Source organism: Calidris pugnax, unplaced genomic scaffold (assembly GCF_001431845.1).
Source record: "Calidris pugnax isolate Ruff unplaced genomic scaffold, ASM143184v1 scaffold41, whole genome shotgun sequence".
NCBI classification, from domain to species: domain Eukaryota; kingdom Metazoa; phylum Chordata; class Aves; order Charadriiformes; family Scolopacidae; genus Calidris; species Calidris pugnax.
The window spans coordinates 8,899,800-8,922,730 of NW_015094509.1; the positions used below are offsets into that span (position 1 = coordinate 8,899,800).

Consider the following 22,931-nt stretch of genomic DNA (forward strand, 5'->3'; position numbering starts at 1 on the left):
AAAGATACTTCTGTCAGGTGATGGAGAATAATCATGTGATTTAACTAAAACCAGGGATTCTGAAGTTCCATTCATCACTCTGTCTTTTGTCCCTATGAGATCTTGAGTGCCTCATGGTAATTTCTCTCCCTGTTCACAAGCAGCGCTAATATTTTTTTAGTGTAACATCTGTACATTACTTACTGTAAAGGAGACAACCTTAAAAGTCGACTATTCTAAACAGTGATTAGGTAGTCAGTAGTAGATTCTGCAATAATTTGCCTGTGCCAAAAACAAGTAATGGTTGTGTTATTGCAGAACAGTGGGTGACTACTGCTGATAATAATCCATTATATAACCATAGCTTTTTATTATGAAATAAAATTTAGTATGTTTGATTGCTAACTTCTGCTAGATTGAGATTTCAGGTTGACCTAGCAGAGATCTGTGGGAAGGCTCTGGCAGGAGGTGAATGACAAACAGAGAATACAGGTCATTACTGTGGAATATCATATTTTCAAATGTAAATATTTAAAAACAATTGGCCAACTGTAGCTCAAAGGATTTGAATTTTGAGTTCAATTCAGTAAAAACTTACTGTGAGAGAGTTGAAGCTGCTGGAAAGAGCATGGAGGAGCTGAAATTTCATAAAAGTACAAGGCTTTTTTTTTCAGTAAGAGCTCTTCGTCATCAAAAACAACATGAACTTTAGAAATCAAGTCCTGGGATTCAAATGTGATTTTACCACAAGCCTGAGTTTTGGAAAGAGTAAGCTCACAGGTCAGACACAAGGCAGGTTTTAGCTGTTCTCCTATTAATCTATGTATTGTTTGTGCCCTTTTCAGGGAGTAGATTGTGATCGTTGTTTGAGGAGGGTCTTTGTCTCCCCCTAAGTATCTCTCCCTGCAGTCTCCAAAGAAGGAAACAGCAACTTTCAGGGCTCCCAGTTTCAGGCTCTGAGAAGGCTGCAGTTGCTGCTGGGAGGGCATGGGAGAGCCAGAAAGCATGTAAAGGGACCAGGCAGCTTGAGTACATGCTCTGTATCTCCAGAAAGGGCATTAGAGGGATCTGTGTTTGTGCTCAAGCCCAAAGAGCTTGAGCAGGGATTCAACACTGTCCAGATGCAGCCAGCACCTGGAGTACAGGATCCTGGGCTGCTGGGTTCATCTGGGAGACCATCCAAGGCTGTAACTCCACAAAACTATGTCTTTTTTTTTCCCCTCTCTTCCTTTGCTTGGTTTATAATGCTGACAATATAGGAAAACAGAAACGGTGTGCTGCAGTGTCTGAGAGAATTCTAACATTTCAGTACTGCCAGAAATGTGATGTGAATAGGCATACCCATGAGAAAACTCTAGCAGAGCTACTTGGAATAATAAGTGCAGCTGCAATTTATGATTTTAGAAGCGTAGCTGGTTTTCAGTGCCTAAAATTAGGTTTCAGTCATGTAAATCTTTGTATGGTACTTCTCAGTGACAATCAGTGATGGATTCCTTTAACCCTTTCCCACATAGAGCAGTACCTTTTATTCCTTGGATATTTCAGTGTTACTTAGTGGAATGACTTAGGAGTTAGTAAAAAGGTGGCAGAATCCAGGCAGGTGCAAAAAGATGACAAGGACTTGGAGAACACCATCATAAAGCATCAGGGTTCCAGGTAATGCTTGCCTGTAGAAGTTTCCTGAGAAAGGAAAGAAGAATGTCGTTTGTTCCTCTGGGGTCTCCCCCCCCACCACATAAGGTGTCGAAACAACTGGTGTAATTGGTGATACTTTTAATACAAAATTTTAGAAAAGAACAATTTTAAATGCTTAAATCGGTGTCAGCGCATCATGCAATGTGCTTGGCTGTGTATCTGTATAAACAGAAGATGTAGAGAAAGAGGATGTTGTTTCTCTTGAGTCAATCTAGCTGATTAAAGAAAATGTAATGGGATTTCAAAGCACTCAGGTCAGTTTGGTATGCTTGGGTAACTGTTGGGTATTAGAGAAAGAGCCTTGAAGGCGATTTTTGTCAAAATATATTACTGGCTGAAAAATTGTAACCACAAATACACTATTTTTTCCATCTCCCCCTATGTCTTCCAGAAGGACATTAAAGTGTTAGCAGGGAGCAGATCTCACAAGCTGGACAGTCTGGCTGTCAGGGTTTCAGAAGGATGCTCCTAGATGGATCCGTTTCCCCCAGATGTTTGACAAATCACAAATTTCCAAGGAAGAATATATTTTATCAGCATTTTTACAGCCAAGCTACTCACTATTTTCATGGCTTTGGCAGCAAGAAGTGATATTCTGTGATTTGCAGTGTACCATGGGTCATGTCAGCCATCAACTGTTCATTGCAGGTGAACAGATCAGTGGTTAAATAGTGGATCAAGTACTGTCCTGTTAAACCAGAAGTTTGTTAATAATGCTATTAATCAGTGTATGGGCTACATGACAAGATTCACCATCAGGTGAGTGGAGTTTTATCTTCATGTAGAGGAAACTGTCCAAAGCCCACTTTGAGGGCCGGGTATTCAAAGGCTTTGCAGGCTGCAGGTGATCTTTGGGCTGCACTTACAGAACAACTGCTTTAAACTACCTGACAAATAGTTATGAACAGTACACATTCAGCGGTGTTCTGCAGAATTCAGTATGTTTATAGACAGGCTAGATTTGAAACAAGTACCATTTTCAGTGAATAATTGAAGTGACTCCACTATGCTTACACAGAAGGGTAGTACAGAGTATTTTACAGAAACAAATTTTCACTTGACGGCTGCAAGTTAATTCAGCCTGTGCGTATTAGCTTGTAAAACACATTTCTGAATCTAAAATTATATGATTCGTTTCTTTCTAAGTAGATACATTTTTTAACAGATTTTCTATTTATATTATTCATGAAGCTATATATGTGGTCTTGGTGTTAACATTAATCATTAACAATCAGTAAGATAATTTTCCTGCAGAGTGTTCTTCAGGGAGGAAAAGTCATCCCTAGTTAGCATTTGAACACCAGGAAGAAAATTCCCACTTTTTATTCTGTTAGTGTCTTGCAGTGTTGCACTAGGTGGGCTTCAGTGTTGTTGTGTCCTGAGCTCTAAGGAGGTGGTGTGTGCACAAGTCTAAGAATGTGTGTGACTTGTGGAGGCTGTCTGAGCAGAAGAGTGACACCCAGAACGGATGGGTGAGGAGGAAGCAGAGAAGCCCATGGTTCCCCCAACAGCTGTCTTCTCCTGGAGAAAAGGTGGGCTCAGAAAGCTGCGGCATTCCAATGGCTGTGATTTTTCAGGTAGTCTGGAATCTCATCATGTCCCTAAATCCTGTTCACTTTCTCCACAGCCACAGTTCATCTCATCTGACTGGCTGTTTGCCCGTATCTCTTGGCTAAGATCCAAAAAAGTGTATTTACATTTATCTACAGATTATAAAAGTCATGATCATTATTGAACATTCCAAAAAAAAGCCTCCAGCCTGCTACCTTTTTTCCAACAACATTTTCCTCAGCAACATGGATCAAATAATGAAAAGGAAAGAAAATTATATTGTTACAGTCTGTCTTCCAGCAGAGACTCTCCTAGGCACTTTTTATTGGATATTAAAGAAATCCATAAAATATAAGAGTGGGGTTGAGAATAATCTTTTCTCTCCCCTTCAGAAGATGAGAAAGGAATCAGCGTATCTCCAGGGTTAAACAGGAGGAGCACAAACCTTCAAACAATAAGCAAAGCACTATGAGTATGTGGTATGCAGTGAAGAACACAACAACCATGATACCTAAAAACAGTGAGAAAGTGTTGTCATGGACAGCAATTTCGCTTTTCCTTTTGAGGAAGGAAAATAACTTGGATTCTCAAGACTTAACTCTTTTCTCGGGAAGCCCCTACGTTCATTTCCTCGTGGCAGTTGCTGTGTGTTCTTCCTGTGTGCTCCCAAAGAAACCAGCAGTATGGGGGGAAGGTCCCCAGAGCTGATTCAATCACTCTCCCAACCATGGTTTGCACTGGAAAGATTTGGTTTTTTCCAGCCTGACACTCTTCATTTCCCAGAGACAACACTAATTGCCAGGAAAGGAGCTGTTCGGAGGAAATATGTACCTATTGGGACATTTTGTATTTCATCTGATGTAGATTATGAAGCTTTTGGGAGAATCTGCCACAGTCAACAAATGCAGCTGGGGAAAGAGTGCTCACGCTTGGCATGATGTTCTGCCATGCTGCTCAATATTTAGTCCTAGATTACAGAAGTTATTATAACCTTATAATAAGCTTTAAAAACATATTCTGTTACTAAAAGGAACTTTTCTGTTTACAGTGGATTTCAAGTTTGAGATTGGAAAAATTTAGAGTGTATCTGTAATTTTGAAGCCACAGGCAAGATTGCCTGAGTTTTGAAAATAAAAATTAAAATAAACCATTTAATTGGAGAATGAGTTTATCAAATCAGTGTAAGACACTATTAGATAAAATATCCTTATCACTTAAGCATCTACATTGCATTTTATATTGCATGAGTTTCATTGTACAATATTTGAGCTAGACAGGCAAATATAATGATCAGGCGATGTTCAAATAGTTCCTTTCATGTGATACTAAAATGGTATCTCTAATACTAAAATATCTCACCTGAGGGCGAAAATAAGTGATACCTGCTCTGTATTACTTTTACTAACATACTTTTTATTCTCTTGACCTGGCATTATTATTTTTTTTGACTTGAACAGCAAAAGTGTTGGATTGTTTAATAGAATATCAACAAGGAGTTTAATATTCCATAGAAATTAGATCTGTGGGAGTAAAAGAAGCATTTATGTAGTGAAGATATTTCAGAATTTCAGTTTTCTTCAAAAAATATAGGGGTTCACCCAGACCAATTGTCTTGCAGATCCTTTTGGTTTGCTCAGTGCTTGAGAGAATCCAGTCAGGCCCTTTGTTTTGTCTTCTCATATCCAGCCAGTTTTTAAAGCCTTTCCCCCTAACCCCTGCTTCTGTTGAAGTTAATGGATTTCTCCATTTCCTCTCTTCTTTCTCCTGCTGTTCTTCTGAGACTTGTTTCCCCTCTGTCATTTCCATTCCTACCTTGTGGGTTTTTTCTGGTGCCCTGATATTCCTGTTGACCCTTAAGTCTTACTTTTTGCACTTTAAAAATGTATCTCCGTGAGACTTTGTTTGCATTGCCCCAACATATTGTAGGGAAAAGCTATTCCAAAGTACATTTGAGTTTAAGGTAGGTTTGTATTTCAGGTTTTTTTATGTACAACAGTGTCCAAAGAGTGTACTGTTCTGAATGGTGTGTGGTGAGAAGAAGAAAGGAGAGAAGAAAAGTTCCATCCATGCCCTATTCTGTGAGTCTGAAACTTTCCCCTGACTCCTCTCAGACCTCACTCCCCTCTATTTACCCCTGTGGTCAGCTGGTTAAAATAAAGAAGTTTTATGGTGAATAAGAGCAGTATCCTCCATTCCTACCCTTTCCCTTCAGCTCACTGAAGTGTTGGCTGCGTATTGCCCATTGCCACGGCCATCTTTCAAAGGGAGAAGGAATCTCCCTGTACTGTCCCATAATGTATTGGATTCAATGCCAGAGGAGGCTCAGTTTTCTGGGGTGGCTTAATGTATATGCCTGTATATGGGAGACCTTGCCCTTCCCTGCTACTTACTGTCTGCAGTGAAGCAGAGACTCGGAGGCACTGATACGGTGATTGATCCTGCCCTGAAAAGCTCTGCTGCCTCTTCACACTTATTTGCACCTGATAATTTTGATGTAAAAATTAATTATCAGTAATAACAAACATCATTAAATGGAGGAGGTACAAGGGCCAGATCAGTGTTCCAGGCAGCTAGCTGTTATTTAGTTTGCTTATGTATTGCTAGCCCTGTGGTACCTCCTAGTCCAATTCTCTGCTTCCCAAAGAAAGAAAATGGGGTGGTTTTTGCCGTTTTGGTTTTGTTTTGTTTGGGTTTTTTTTTTCTTTTGATTTATTTATATCCTTCCTGTAGGTATAAAATATAACATCTGTTTTCAGTAAGTTGTTTTTTTTTTTTGTAATTTGTCCTGTGCTCTTGCTGGTCTCTGGTGATCGAGGAGTCACTGAAGATATAAATATGGCTTCTGCTCCAGGCTGAGAAGCCAGGAGTTAAAAAAAAAAATAGAAAAGAAACCCCATGAAGCCAGAAGCCTTGCAGCTGCTGGCAATTAGGGTTGTCATTGGCGTTCCCTCCAGGAGCCCTCTGTGAACATACCTATGGTAGCGTGCAGCAGGCAGCTGCGTTCCCACAAGGCGGGATGCAAACACAGGAGGAGGGAGCTGGGCTGCTCCTATGGAGCAGGAGGAGGCCAAACAGGTGTAGGACTTAAATGGTTCCCTCAAGGTATTGTCAGCTGCTGGAGAGTCATCCTTGCGTCTGTAAGATGCAGAAAGTTTCTTTTTTCGTTAAAGAGCAGCTGATGGAAGCCTCCATTTCCTACAGACGTTTGGAAAGGATTGTGCAGACTTTTCTGCTTTCCCAGCAGTTGGATAGTCCCGGGGTGGAATTCATTGGACTTGCTTCATTTGATCATTTTACCATTCACAGTTGTTTTCTGTTTCTTGTTTGACAAACCATGTCTAATCTACGCTATTTTTTAAAAAATTCTGTGGTTATCATGGAATTTTCTTGGGGCGTGTGGTACTGAATATTATAATGGAATGCAAACATGTATGTGTTAGCTGCATTCTGTAGCCTACAACGTATTTAATTACGTCAAAGCTATTACGCTTGTTTGGTAAAGCCTAATTTTAATGAGTGCCTAGCACTGATTAGGTGCAGTTTTCTAAATGTTAATTTAAATGGAGTCCATGTGGTAACAGAGTAATGCTGTACTCTTTTTTTTCAAAGGGAGTTTTCTTTGGTAAGGCAAATAGTTTCTGGAGTCTCTCTTACACTTCATTACACTTGTGCAGATGCTGCATCAATTAAAGGTTGGTACAAAGTAATCTGGAAGAGACTGTATAACTAGACTCCAAATATTCTATCCCTGGTAACAGACTGCTTTATTATTTAATTCCATATTTGTACCACATCATATTTTTATTCCTTAGTTTCTTAAAATTTTCTGTGCATATTCGTATTTTGTTTCACATTTAGCAGTCTTGCTATTATTTCAACTTTCTGTAAGCCAACAAAGCCAATATAAGAAGCAAACAAAGCAAGAGAATCTTGGGACAAATGATGACAGAAACACAAAATGAGGCAGGATTTATTTCTTTTACATTTTGCCAAGTGGCTGTAAATGGGATGTAGTCTTGATTCTATTTTTAAAGACCTAATTCTTCTGAGAACACTAACAATATTTTTGACATTTTGACTAATTCTGCTACAGTTTGGTTTCTCTGTCCAGATAACGATGGGAATCTTGAAAGAACATACACAATCTGTGTGTGCACAAGGACATGTTTTGTTTTGTAAGGACTTTATGGTGCTGGAAAAGGCGATTTACTTGAATGGAGTTCAGCCCTTCCCATGCTGCTCTTGATGAAGAGAAGTATAGAGGAGTGAGGCACTCCTGGGTAGCTATTGTCCTTAGCTAAGCGTGAGATCAAGAGGTAGAGCTTCCCTTCTGTTTTGCTACAGGATGTTCCATCACTCCTTCAAAGTGTGGTAGCTTTGTATGTGAGGGGGTTTTCTGTGATACGTAAAATACACAAGTGAAAAAACAACCAAAATATGAGGAGGATGAGAGTCTGTTACTGAGAGTTAAGGTTGTGATCTTGCTATGGGTGTAGCTAGTGATTAACATAGTCGTGGTTCCATTCAGGAATGTATTTTATGATCTAACTTAATAAACTAGGTGACCTGATATGAATGTTTAGTTTACATGTGGTTGGTACAGGGAATATGGCATGGGTCCTATAGAAAATAGACGGTCATGTATGTATTTGGAGTCTCACAGTGTGTTTGTATGAGTGAGTAAACTAAAGATACTTGGACAACATTCATAATTCCCAACCCTAGACTGCTTTATGAGGTTGGTGTGGAGAATTGTGCACTGGGGATGTGTGTATAGACATTATGGCTGAAGCAGATCTTTATAAGCATTCCCATAATCAAGTTTTGGTTTAATCCCTTGTAGTCATGATAGAGCTCTTGTAATGTTGTGCTTGCTTCTCCCTTTAGGAGATTGCTATCTTTGCCTGAGGCTTCAACTTGAGATGTGTTTTCCATCAGAGCACCCAGTTTAGCTTGAAGCACTGGTTCTTACACAGTTTATTTGTCCTTGGGCATTTTAGCTTATCTTAGAGATAAGGGTTGATAGTCCAGGAAGTAATGAAGTATGCCAGGTCAGCTACCACTGTAACAAGAGTTAGAACTGACCTGACACCAGGAGCACATCTTTTCATCCACACCTTTTAGTTTCTCCACATTTGATTATTTTACTCAGAAGAGAAACTATCTGGTTTCCTCTGACTTTTTTTATCCTTCCTTTACTCTTTTCTGTAAGAAGTAACCCGCATCTGTTTCTTACTAGTCATTTGATGTGCACTTCTAACAGAGAAAATGCTTTCCTTTTCGGAGCATTTCCTCTGATTTGTTATTCATACTGTGATACTTCTCTTAAATGCTTTCCAAGATGTTAAATCTGGGTGTTTATCAAAAGCAAAACCCAAACACTTTATTTATCTGAATACTGTTAGCTGTTGAACAGGAATGTCAAGACGAAATGATGATGAGTTTTTATTAACATTAATAGGTTTATAAAGGATTAATCTAGCTAGATATGTTCAATTTTTAAAGTAGTTTAAATATGGAGCTTAGGTGATCCAGCTAAATCAGAAGAACAGATGCTTTTGTTAAATAATAAATAAAAATAAAAATAAAAGAACCACCTTCTCTACTAAACACCAAACTATGATATTACACTATGAGTATGTTAGATATTAAATGGCCTAATTACCCTTAAAGTTTTGCAAAATGAACGCAGGCTTTGCTGGATGACAACATTTTCAGAGAGAGAGTGAGTTTGAAGCAGCAGAAGCTGACATCACTCCCAGGTGTTAGCAGGAAACGCCAGAGGTGTCCCTTGCTTGCCTGTAGGTACTGATATTGGAAAGATGAATGCTGATTCCGAGTCAAGGTTGCTTTGTAATCTCCCTACCTGGTTTTATGTGATGCTTTTCTTTCTTTTCTTTTTCAGGGGGCAGGGAATGTTAAATGTAAGTCAGATTTTTACTTTTTTTTTTAGTAATATGCTTTTTCTTTAGAAAGAATAACCACAAAGTCGTGTTTGTTCAGACTCAGTGGAAAAAAACCCCAAAATCTTCCTAACCCACCAGTACCAAAATTCTTTCTCCAGAACTACATCCTCTTTGCCCATCCTCTTTGCTCTTTGAGGCAAACCCAGGACTGCTTCTCTCCATCTTGATCTGCTACACACACAGTTTGCTAGTCATTTCTTTTCCATTTTCTTTAGTTAATTCTTGCTCAGGTCTTGCCATATGGCCAGCAGCCTTTCCAGTTTTTTGTTACTCTGCATAAAAGGGGCTTAATGTACTTTACTTAGATTTTTTTTTTAATGTACTCTTTCACACTTTAAGCGATTTATTATGTAGATAAACTTAACACATTGCATGTTTTGCATATATGTAAAGTTTCATCAGGTATATCCCGGGTTGCTTAGTGTCTGTCACGAATGTTTTCAATGTGAGTTCATCTTGTAGCATTAGGAATGTACATTACTGAGAGATTGCCTAGTGCCTTTGTACTGGTAATTCTTAGGGTCCATTTCCCTTTTTGTGGCAATCACTTGGACAGTCACCCATTCCCTGCAGGTCCTGGTATCGTCTGAACAGTTGCTGGCTCTGCCTGCTTGTTCCAAAATGTCTTTAGTTGGGTAGTTGGGTTTACCTTTATTATCTTGGCATAGTAGTTTGAGCATAAAAATGGCAAGGTGACATCAGGGTTTATTTTTGGGGCTGGCTGGGGTAAATTTTCTACCTGCAAGCATTCATTCATGTAGGGTGTGTAAGGATGCATGCGTGCGTCCCAGCAGGTTCTCAGAAGCTTTATTCACAGTTGTGGTGGAGCATCGGGATTGAGCATCTGAAAGAAATGTAATTGCTACTTATATTGGAGAAACAAACACAGTTTTAGGGGGTTCTTTTGTTGAACATCTGGGAAATAACAAGAAGAGTAAAATCAATACAGGTGGTGATAAAACTTGAATTACTGCAGTTAAGCGTACACGACATGTTAGTACTAAGACATAATCTTGCCAGAAGACACAGGTGAATGGATTCATTTAAAATGAGCAGAAACTGTTTCTGCTCAGTTGTTGAATGTGTTTTTTTCCTTAACATTAATACATGAAATTGTCATCTCTCTTTTTCCTTTTTTTTTTTTTTTTTTCCCTAGTGTGTTGTTTATTTTATGTATTTTGGAAAGTCTCCTGGTTAGCATGCTGGATATATCCCCAAACACTCAAAGAAACATTAAACATATACAGCAAATTGTTGCAGTTTAGAAGTGGGACAAGGACAAAGGGAAAGAAAAAATACGTAAGATCTGAACTTAAAAGTTCTACATGAGTTTATCCCACTAGGGGAGGATTATGTGGCACAAGAGCTTCTGAGTACCTGGCTAACTGTGTTATTTCAAAGTGAGCTCTGTACCTGACCTGCAGAGCTGATGAGGAGAAGGGGCACCGGTGTTTGTATGAGGTCCAGCCATTGTCAACTGGGAGCAATAATTTCCTAAACTGTTGCCACCTAATAAACAGATCTGTCTGCGCTCTGAAGCAGCTCCTGTAAGACTCTTTGTAACTGATTTTTAGTATTTTCTTTTCAAATAAATGTTTATACATATCCACTCTGTGGGTTGTGTTATTGATTACAATATGACTTGTTATTGCTGAGAAGGATTTATTTCTCTAAACAAATAGAATTGAACAATCTCTCCCATTTTACCTAATCCATATCCTTACAAAGTGGATTTCTCCCTTTCTCCTCACCGTATCTCCTCCAGGAATTACGTGGGGTTTTTTTCCAGTTTAGAAAGCTTAAAAATCCACCAAACTTTTTAAAAAATAATTCGTTAAATATATAAAAATATGTGTCTGCTACTGTAAGTAGGCTAATAGGTGAAGATTTTCACATATTCTGGTCATGGTTCTGGGCAAAACCGTCTATGGGTAGACCTGGTTGAGGAGCCGGGTTGGACCAGACGAGTTCCAGAGGTCCCTGCCAACCTCACCTTTTCTGCAATCCTATTATTAATATATGGATAAATAGTATTAAAATTTGTAACAGCTGATGTGAAGAATGTCTGTAATCTGTCTAGAAAGCTTCAACTCTAGCCCTTCTTCACAGGATAACATGTAGGTGAAGACACAGTTTAGCTTTAGAGAGTAACATAGTTAAAGATATGATTTAGTTCTAGAGATTTCCTTCAGAAACTGAGTTCACTAGCATTTGGCTGAAAAATAACTGAGTAACTGAGGCAAATAGGCAAATAGCATATTCATAAGAATATTGAAGAAGCCTCTAGATGCCTGAATATTTTATGTAATTTGAAAACACCTCTGGAATAGCAACTGAAATGTGGGAATTACAAAGTAGACCAGAAATGAAGGATTGCAGATGTATTATTTCATCTTACAGATCTACTGCAGAAGATGGCCTGTACTGGAAAGCTGCTTATTCAGAGTTTTACCCTAATATTTCAATGCACAATTCTAAGCTTATTTTCAGATTAGGATATGTAATTGTATACCAGTCAATTTCTGATCATTATTATGGTATCAGAATGGTTCTTCACAGAATCACAGAATGGTAGGGGTCAGAAGGGACCTTTGGAAATCATCTAGTCCAACCTCCCTGCCAAAGCAGGTTCACCCAGAGCAGGTTGGACAGGAATGTATCCAGGTGGGTTTTCATTCAGTCTGTCCTCTTGAAACAAAGAATATTTTTATTCCCATTTTACAAGTGGGAAATTAAGGCAATGAATTACTTAGTATCAGAAGTATTTGTGAATTTCCACTGTATCTGGCTTTATATGCAATTTCACTTTAAAAACGTTGACTTCAGCTGCAGCTGTAATGCTGAATACTTCTGCAAGTCAGATCCTAAGATCTCAACAGAAGCACCAGAAAATGAGAAATATGTAAATAATGGCCAAATGTGAAAAAACACTGAAGGAAGTTACTAAGGAACTTGTCCGTTACCTTTTAGTGATCCCGTGTTGTCAGATGTGGAATCACTCACTCCAGTTAGCTCTGCACATGGCGGTAGAAGGAGCCTCTGGAAGGGAAATAATTGCTTTAAATAGTCATGAAACTGCAGCTTTCTGAGAGGAAAGAAGTAACTCCATATCACACTGTGAATGTCAGAGGAATTTTGTGATTATTTGGGGGTTTTGTTTTTGGGTTCCCCCCCCCCCCCCTTTTTTTTTTTTATTTCCACAAAGTCTATCTGTTCCTTAATGGAAGACACTGAAGCCTTACATCTAGTGGCAGATATTTTTCTTCTTGGCGTAATCTGTGTCAACTTAATTGTTGGATTTTTTTTTTCCAGTTCTCTTTATTAGTGCTCTTCAAAATAAATCTCCAGTCTGATGCTGAAATAGTTGAAGTAATGAATTTTAATTCCATTAGTTGTCACTGGGGAAAAAAATGCACTTCTTACGAACTGTTTACTTACTGTCTTTTCATTGCTTTTTTTCATGATGAAGCAGCAAAGTGTGGTATCAGAACATTTACTACTGTAATGTTAAAGCATGGCAGTGACGTAAATAGAGCTTACACAGAATAGCTTTCCAGACATATAGAATGGTAAGAGTCAGATATTCAAACTAGCATAAAAACACTTGATGTATTTTATGAAAAGGTTTATTTAAAAATAGTAAATATATCCTTTTTGAGAGTCTGATGGGGAGGGTAGTGGAAGTATTCTTTTTAATAATTCTACATAATGATGATAACTTACAGAGCTAAGTTGTTAACATTGTGGTTTTATGTTTCTTTTGATAGCCCACATACTGGGTGGCAGGATTACAACCCTGCTGTGCCCCGGATTCCCACTGCTTGCATCTCTGTGGAAGATGCTGAAATGATGTCACGGATGTCCTTACGGGGAACTAAGATTGTTGTGCACCTGAAGATGGGGGCTAAAACCTATCCAGACTCTCCTTCCTTTAACACCGTGGCAGAGATCGTTGGAAGCAAGTACCCAGAGCAGGTGAGTGAGAATATACAAAAAGAAACTAATTTTGTCCTTTAAAAATATGAAAAAACAAAACCGATGAAATCTCTCAAATGAGTAACTCTTATTCACCTACTCTTCTACATTTCAAACAAGTTGGCTTTTCAGTCTTTTTCAGGTACCAGATTTGAGACCTCCATACTCACTTCTAGAGTGTTTTAAATAACAAATAGTAAGTTAAGGTTGCTGCAATGATTTGTACTTGAGGTTTGCTTGTTCTGTTAATAATCTTCAAGTGGTTTCTTGATCAGGCAAATTCTGCTCTCTGGAAATAAAATTGTTTGCTTTTTTCCTCAAATGTAAAAGTGAATGCAGGATGTCAGTTTTACTTTTTTGAAGATGTTTTTTCTTGTGCAAAATCATTGCTGCGTTTAGCAGGAATTGAACATGTGTTAGTTTGGAAGAATAAACCATCAAAAAGCTGTCTGCAAATTCTGTTTGAACACTAGCTAATCCGTAATTGTTGGTTTCCATTTTAAGACTTCTTGCTTTCTCTTTTCTTCCAACTTCTTAGCTAAAAATCATACAACCTGAATTTGTGGTGCTGAAGGATTTGGACCTGGTACGAGGTCTTTGTCAGCTTACGACATGGAATGATTTCTCTGTCAGTATAGTTAATTGTGAAAATGCTGGTGAAGCCTCAATTACAGCAGCACTAGAAATTGCTGCTAGAGTTCATCTACTGAGCCACGATTCTTTTTTTAAACACTGTCGTTCTCTAACTTCAATGAAAAATAAGAATGACTGTCCCTGTCCTTTAAACTAAGCATAGCTCTGAAAAGATTTTCTGAGGGGGTAGTTCTGTAGCTCTGGCTTGTGATGTCTAGAGACCTTCAGTGTCAGCATGAATGTACAGTTTCAGAAGCCACTGGCCAGGGAAAAGTAACTGCCCTCGTAGTTGACTGGTTTACATACCATCACCTATGAGTCTAGCTTCATGAAACACATTTTTATCAAATTAAATACAATGCCTCAATTTCTAAATTAGGGTACAATTAACTTTGTCATGTGAATTTTTAGCCATGCTTCTAACCAGCTAATGGGCTATCTTTCCTGAATTACTTTTGGTGTATTTCAAAATTCCACATTTCAATTCAGGTTACGAAATGTCCAAATGTATCCTTCAAAGCTGTGTAAAGGTGCTTGCCTGCACTTGATTTTCTCTTTGCTGTCCTGCTCTGCTTCTTTAAGTAGTGAAATGGGTTGGGATCTCTCCACTTCTTCCACTGAGAAGCTCAGTTTTTTGAAACACTGGGTAAAGACTTATTTACAAACCCCCTGCTGATGTTAATGGGAGTGGTAGTGGACACACTTTCAAAATGTAACCAAGAAACAGAAAAATAAAACAAGTGAATGTTTAGGTTTTTTAGTCCTTAGTTCCTCTTGGAGCCTTAATGGGAGCTTCACCACGCTCATTCCACTGCGTTACTCTGGTAAAAATGGGAACCATCTAGCTATTTAGGCAATAAAATACGTTGCAGACCCAAACTCTTACAATGCCCTTTATGCCAAAGTGTTTCAAAATGCAGTACAAATCCAGGGGAATAGAAAGGTACCATTTCCACGCGCCAGAATTTCAATTTAAGTTTTGAATTGAAACAAAAGCAAATCTGGATCTCTGAACTCTGGGTGAGAAATCAGCAGCGGGTGGTATTGCTCTTACAAAGGTCTAAAGCAAAACAGTCTGAAATTAGGCTGAAGCCTGTGAAACATAACTAGTCACAGGTATTTCAGCAAATTATAACTTAAGAAATGGAAATTAAATTGAAAATGAGGGTCACTGTAGGATACTGAAGAATTCTGGCGGGAACTGATGGAGTTCTAGATGTAACTGCATGTTAGGCATGTTTGTGTTCATCTGTATATTGACCAGAATTTGATACACTACTTGATTTATAAATAATTCATTAATTCCTCCTGTGAGAGTTTAGCATGTTTATTAAAAATAATCGCCAAGAACTGAGATAATATTTGTCTGAAAATTTTATCTGTTACAAGCATTGTTGAATATCGTTATTAAAATCCTTTAAAGGAGAAAACTATTTATTTCTTTGTCTTACCTTTTTCTTTTCTTTGAGTGCTCTTGTAGCATGTCCAGTTCAGTTCCTCCTTTTTCAGTCATTTTTCCAAGTGTTTTGTGTGGATTCTTTATAGCAATGGGGTGGGGGGGGGAAGTAAATCTAGAAAAATGTAAAGGGAAACAGAAGAAAAAGTTGTTGAAATGCTTCTGACAGCTTCCTAACAGTCAGCTGTATTTTAGACTTAGTGTTCTTAAAGTCTTTTAATACATGCTTTGTTTTTCTCTTGCAAGAAATGTTTGATACCATCAAAACTGATGCTCAGAACTGTCAAACTTGCAAACCTTTGTTTAGTCACCTCTGCTTAACTTCAACACATTTATGTTTCTGAGTAAGGTAAAGTGGTTAAAGAAATGTAATTACTGCTTTGTGCAGCATCAGGCTCTCGGGGATGCATTCATTTTCAGAAGTGATGATGTGACACGGGTGCAGATGTCCTGTTGCTTTTTGAGGCAGCTCTGCACCCAAGGCACGCAGGTGGCTTTTGGAAAGTTAACCCACTGATACTTCAAGTTTTCTGTTCTGCTTTATCCTTTCTCTTTGGCCAGCCAGTAGCAGTCAGCAAATGCTTTAGCATCAATTGCTCCAACTACCAAAAATGTTCTTTGAAACCTACAGTAAGTCACAACTTTGCACTGCCAAGTTTTCAGGTGATGTGGAAAGCATCTGAACAGAAAAAGGAAATGGATTTTGTCATGCTGTCAGTAAAGTTCAGTGTCTCACCAATGTCTCTGTTCTGTTTATCTTTGTGTTATTCCTTCTAAGTTAGGGAAGGGCTGCTCTTTCCAGACAGGATGCTTGCTAATGTCAGGGCAGGCATGACCATGTGTGTTGAGCAGAGACATCCACCGTCCTTACTGTCAGTCCCAAGGTCCTCGTTCAGTGCTGGCTGAGGCCTGAATATCTGTAGGTACCCAAAGGAGGCAAGCCTATGCCTATAAGATAATGAGTTCAAGATGAAGCTTTCCTTCATATAAACAGATTGGAAGCAGTGGGCCCAAACATGCTATGACTTGATGTCCTGGCAGTCTTTCCGAGCTAAGGATCCCATTCTCACGGTGCTCAAGGACAGCAGCAAGAGTGGAAAACCTGTGGGTTGTGGGACTTAACATATTTAAGCCTGTATGACTGCTGACAGTTGAGCCAAAGAGTTTGTGAAATAAGAAAGGTGTGGTAGCAAAACCTGCTGAGGTCCAGGCTATCGCAGGCTAGAGACATTTGCATTCCATTCCTGACTTTTAGCTTGGAGAAGGAGTTTTTGAAGCCCAGTGTTGAACCTGCGACCATGCTGTTAGCATCCTTTTCTATTGTATTGCGTGTTGGTGAGATGTTTTATTTAAACTATGTAAGTTGACACTGGAGACTGACTGCCTGAGAAATTCACAAGTTAACTAATGTGGTTTTCATTTGAAATTCAGGCAGAGCTGGCAGTAAAACATGTTTGTCTTCTCATTTTAATACAGTTGTAACATGATTGGTCTTAAAGTGCAGAAGCAACCGTTCCCATCTCTGGGGAAATGCTATAAATAGCGGCTGTTTCTTGTTAGTCTGGCTTCACTGTACCTAATGTGCCAAACACAGAACCACAAAATACTTGATTAACTGAAAAGGTATCAAAGTGGATAAAGATAAAACTCTTCCATAATCCTGACTTTCAGCGTCTTTCCGTGCTGTATATTTCTTGGTGTGCAGGGCTGTTTTACTTATCTCACAGTTACTAAGTGATGGGAAAACTGTTTCCTAAGTGCCCTACAAAGTACATAAATTTAATGGTTGCTCATTATTCTATGATCTAGCATAAATACTGTAGCACAGAAACAGAGGAGTTCATAAGTGGCTTTTTTGGAATCCTGAAGAGCTGTTCCAGGAATTCACTCTATACAGCTTTTTTGCCTCCTGTTTTTATGGAGTGCCATATCTACAAAATGTACCATTTCAAAAGTGACTCTGTTTTGAACACCACAGGCATAAAAGACCGTTGAAGAATGTGCTGTAGCTCTGAGCCAAGTTTGGACAGCACTTTGAAAGTAGCAGTCCTAGGAATGACCTGAGAAACAGAGATGCTAAGGTAATAGATTGTGAAGTTCTTTACCCGTCTGTGACTGATGTAACAGAACCTGTTCTACAAAGGAAATAGCGGCTTATTTATTTTTTCATTCTTTTTCCTTTCCCTATTTCAAAAATCAGCCCTCTTTCGGAATTTGTGATACTGGGCAAAGCTCCAGGGAACAAGAGAACATTAAAACTGTCCAGGCTTCTGAGCCTGTTAGGCATTCATGCACATAAGGGAACAAATAATTTGTAGACCAAAAAGAAAAAAAACCAACAACCCAACCCCAGGGAAAAAAAAAAAAGACTTCTCTGAAGATGTGTAATACTCAGTACAATGTTGTTTTATGGTCTGGCATCAGTTCTACATATGTTAACAAAATGTCTATCCATTAGCTCTTTGATGTGGCTTCCAGATATCCCTATGCTCAAACTAAATCATGCATACAATAGAGCTTTGAGTAGAAACGTTTTAAGAGTCTGGTGCCATCACGTTATGGCTCCATTATCACATTTTCTCCATGTGGATTGTTTTGCTATTCAATCCAAAATGTTGAAGGATTTGTAAATGCACTTCTGTGAACCTCTCTTCTGGGACTGTAAGCTGATGCCTGTGACGCCTAAAATTTAAGAGAATTTAAAAGAACTTAAGAGCTAATGATGGAGATTGGGTTTTGAGAGTGCCAGCCCATTACTTCATGATAGCAAACTGATGGGAAAGAAGAAGAGGAGAAAGGGTGAAAAAGAAACAAGAGACAGGGTGAAGAAGGAACACTGTCATTTTTTAGGAAACGTATTTTCTTTGAAGTTTTTGTATCAATATTTGCAGAAAGAAGTAGTACCCTCTCTGTGTGTGTTTGTTTTATTAGTAACAAGACTTTGTATTATTAATTGGGGGGGGGTGTTTTTGTGCCTTGTGGGAGTGGCAGTATTGCCATCGTTTGTTCTTAAACAGAGGTTTTGTCATGATGAAAACAGTCAATTAACATGAAACTGATACGGAGGAAAATTTTTCTTTGTAACTTGACCAATTTAAATTATTTTTTTTTTTAACTCCTAGAAGGCCTACCAAGTTTCAGGACTAAAGTGCATGCTGAATTTTGTGGTGTAGTGTTTGGCAAATCTTCTAAAACTTGAACTGCCCATTTAAAACCCAAGAGCTTATTGAAAGCATTCATTTCTGCTAGGGAGAACTTGGTAATAGATTGCCTTCTGACTCAGAATGACTGATGCACCCTAAAGTAGTCATTTTTTTGGAAACCTTAGTATCTGTGTATGCAACAAGCACATCTTAAAAGTCATTTGTACATAGGTGGTTGATGTCGTTAAGGGGCAACAGTTAAAAAGCATTGCAGTACTTAGAGTACGTGTCTGAAATACTGGTGGAACGACGGAATGTGAACATGGAAGAAGGACTCAAGCCAACATAGATCTTTTCAGAAATCATTTTGCTGGAAGGCATCAGGTCAGGTTCACCAGTGTGATGTGACCTTTATAATGTTCAGATATTTTCAAACTGACTAGACCAGATCTATAAATGGGCAGCTGAGAGTTGGGGAGAGGGCCAGGGTGGTAGCGGGCTCTGCTGATCTTGGAGACACCTGAAGTTAGTTTGTCTCTCAGCTTGGTGGTGCCAGAGCAGAACCAAGGGTTGTGCTCCACTGGGTGTGGGCAAGCCAGCAATTCTTTGAAAGGGTCCTCCTCTTGCCAGCTGAGGCACAGTAGGTGTCAGTGCATATGAGCTATTGCAATATGAAGAAAACGTCTCAACTTTATTTACCATCAACACCTGGTCTCCAGAGGGAGAAGGACCTTCTTAGAGTGTGCTAACTCAACTCGCTGGCACACAGCTGGTGATACCCTAGGGTACTGCAGCACCAGAGTGACAGTGGCAAGGGATGAGAACATCTAGGTGGCCTTCCTCACTAGAGTCAAGTGGAGCTTGGAGGAACAGAGCGCTGCTGTCAGCCTGCTATACATGTTCCATTTGGATTCTTTTGATGTAAACTCAAGACAGTGTACTTTCTGCCTGTCACCTGAGCTTAGGCATAGGTATCACCATATACACGTCAGCTGGCTGCCTACCCCAACCTCTTTTTCTGTTTGAGTCCAGGGTGGTATCAGCCCAAAGCTACACGCTAGACATTTGCTCTGTGCACTACCCTTTGAAGCATTTGGTTGGATTTTAACTTCGCTGCTTCTAAAGCTGCAACCAACTCAATTGTGAAACTAGAAGTTAAAAAGAAACACTTATGGTGCTTGTTTTATTGGTCAGCAAGCGTATCTGATCACACGGTTTTGTAGTCCTTTTGATGATGTGAGTGTAAGCAGATACACTGTAATATTTTTTTTTATTCCCACCCATTCCTTTGTTTCTACTCCCACACAGCCGTTTAAAGAAATACTGTGGGATTTTTTTTTCAGTAATAATTTACAAATACACACAGGGTTTACAGAATGGTTGTGAAAGCTTTTTTTCCTCCACATTGAAGAAGTTATCTTCTAAAATTACACTGGATTCTTCTTTCATTCTAGTACACAAGGGTATCTAAGGAGTAGTCCTGGGTTTGGCAGATATGGTACTTGCCTGAGGCATGAAGTAAGAAACCACAATATTGAGGAGGAAGAAGGAAAGAAACTGTATCGCAGCTTTCATTATGATTAAATAGGCGCCAGAAATGCTTGTGCCAAGTGTCAAGAGTTAGTTTCAAAACAACTATTCACTACAGAAGTAGTCAAATAGCTGTAGTAGTATGTTTGTGTTTGTTCGGTGTGGACTGTATTCTTGACCTTGTACAGCAGAAGGACTGAGGTAGTTCTTGTCCTAGTGAGTCTGCTGTCCAGAAGATGAGTGCATTGCTATAGAAATACATCAATACATCTTTTCTGCATAATTCTAATGGAAAACTACATGTCTAAGAGTGTACAGGTTGGATTTAGAGGCTGCTCAACAGATTCAGAGGTTCTCACAAATAGGACCAATGTAGAGGAAGACCCAACAGTGAAAGTTTAGAAGGTGGAAAGGTGGACTGAAAATACTGATGGTAGAGGTGTTAAGCTAAGAAACATGTTGTTGCAGCATCTGAGAGAGAAGGTTACTCGATGATGTAGCAGAGTATCTAGCAGAGTTCATAGTCTCAGTGGGCAGAGAGACAGTATTTTTGAGAAACACTGAACTGGCTGCAGAATGATGGGTAGACTTGTTAGGGTTTGTGAGAATGAGGAGTGGGGAGAGACAGTGAAAACAATAAGCTGACCACAGTTGGCATGAGAGAATTAGTCTCAAGACTTTGGTTTGCTTTGTTAGTATGAGCTTCAAAATGCTGATATCAATTTCTTCTTGGTTTTTATACCATTCTTAGATAGTCTTTTATACAGTTTCATTGGCATAGGAGGAGTCCCATCGGCTTCTGAGACCTGAAAGGCCTTGCACTTTGCCACTGTAGCTTTATTGTAAATGTAGTCACAATGATGCAAAAGTATTTTTTTGTGGTTTTGCAAAGCAAAATACACTGTAAGGCTCGTTATACAAGTAAAATTTGTCCAGAATATTTGTTAATAAAATGCTAAAGATCTTGTGAGGCTGGCAGGCATAAATCTTAATTAAATCAAAGAATGAGTTTTGTTTATAGAGTTTCCAAGTATTATCGGTACTTATATCAACAATATATCATGATGTAATATGTAATTTATCTAGAATTCCATTGTTTATAAATACAATTTTAATTCATTGTAGCAGATAAATGGAAATTTTGGACAAATTCCTGATTTATATGGTTGACTTTTTTCAATAGCACTTGTTAGAAAAGTAAACTGGTTTACATGTTTAGGACTGAGATCCCATTTCTTTTTTACTGAGGTTGCAAAGGAAAAAAAGGGCATGTTACAGTGTCCTTAACAGAAAATGTATTTTGTACCACAGGTTCTGTAGGTTTGTTTCTTTATATGTTCTGAAAAGCACGTTCCTCACAGTCTGCATTTGTTTTTCCCAGTAGATCTTATTCTGTTGTCTATTTCATAGACTGGTTTACAAATTTGGACAAAAATAAACTAAAATGTGTATTCTTCTGGTAGTTACATAGTCCCTTGACATCTGATTTCTACCACAGTGTTCGAATTTACAACCATCACTGTGAAATATTAGTCTCAAGAACAGTGTACAATGTCCTGTTATAAATTACTCAGAAAAAAATCCCTATGTCCCATTTCATCTAATCATACATACATTATCATATATAGGGTGGAGAATGGAATAATATCATGATGTACGATGAAATAGTCTGGAAGGCATACAGCTTTAAAAATTGCACCAAATTGGTGTTTTGTCCTAGGATGCATATAAGCAAATAGAAGTATGTTTTTCCTTGTGTTTTAAATATTTGAGCTCAGCAGGGAAGAATAGTAATGCTGTCTCAGTAATTCTGCATCACTTAAAATTCTGGGCTTTATTTTCCAATGGTGAGCTGGATCTAATGGTCATTGTGCGTAGTTTCTGCTTTCAGTGATGTCAACTGGATGAAGATTTTTCTCATCCTCTCCGTGTGCCAAATTTCATGTGCTGCTTATGGGAGAGGGTATTTAATGAAATAATATTCCTTCGCTCTAATGGAATTTGTTGCTGTAACTATATATATCTACATATATATGATAGTTTTAGGACACCTTCATCTGTGGCATGCTGCTCGGCAGAGTAGAACATATTCTACCATTCCAAATGGGAAATGTCTGTCATCCAGCTTCTTGCCAGGAGAGTGATTACTGAGCTCTAAAACATGATGTCCTCCCTCCTCTTCTTTCCCCTTTCAAACAATCAGGAAGAGGACCTGAGATCACATTATTCTTTGTGAAGGAAAGGAAAAACAAGATCTTGAACTGTTGACGAGTGTGTTCCTCTCTGTCTTATCTTGCAAGCAGATACTACAGCTCGTGGTCTGTTCTGCTGGTATGATTTTGTTTCTTGGCATTGTAAACCTGAAGTCAGGGCTGTCTTGGATTTATGTTCTCCACTTCTGCCTGAAGCCCACTGACCTCGGTTGATATGCTAAAGTGCTCCAGGAATCTGTTCACTTAGCTGGAATTAATGTTCAGATGATACTTTATTTGACCGTCTCTTAACACGTTCTGCAAGTTGTTCTGCAAGTCTTTCTGGAAGACTGCAGCTGTTCTTGCATATAAATAGGCTATAGTTAATAAGCCTATTTATAGCAAGCCCAAGTCTGACAATTTTTTTTCTCATTCATTAGAGTTTCCAACCTTCAAATAAGTTCGACAAAATAATTGGATTGCACCCTTACCCACTAAGTGTGGTGCATTTACTTTTTCATTGATTAATTTGGTAGTTTAATTTAAAATTGCCTAGACACATTTAACTGCTGACTTTCAGGAAAGAGATACAGCTAAGTTTAAAGGCATATACATAAGCTGACTTTGATAGATTGGTTAAATTAAAAAAAATGGTAAGAATAATATTCTAGATTATATGAAAATATATAAGCTTTTTATTCTTTTATCTGTGGACTTTGTTACACACATAATTTCCTGCTAGAGATCAATGTAACAGCCCTCCCTGTCCCTGCAAAATACCCAGGAAGCCTCTCAGAATGCTTGAGATTAT

At 38.6% G+C, this 22,931-nt stretch overlaps 1 protein-coding gene across 7 annotated transcripts in view; it reads left to right on the top strand.

The window, feature by feature from the left end:
- The window catches only part of CPQ (carboxypeptidase Q), a 154,632-nt gene that overhangs the window by 45,665 nt on the left and 86,036 nt on the right, over nt 1-22,931 (top strand). For all 7 annotated transcript variants that reach the window (XM_014965147.1, XM_014965145.1, XM_014965146.1 and 4 more), the window contains one exon: nt 12,959-13,166. In XM_014965147.1, the coding sequence (XP_014820633.1) occupies nt 12,959-13,166 (208 nt within the window). The remainder of the gene's footprint in view (nt 1-12,958; nt 13,167-22,931) is intronic.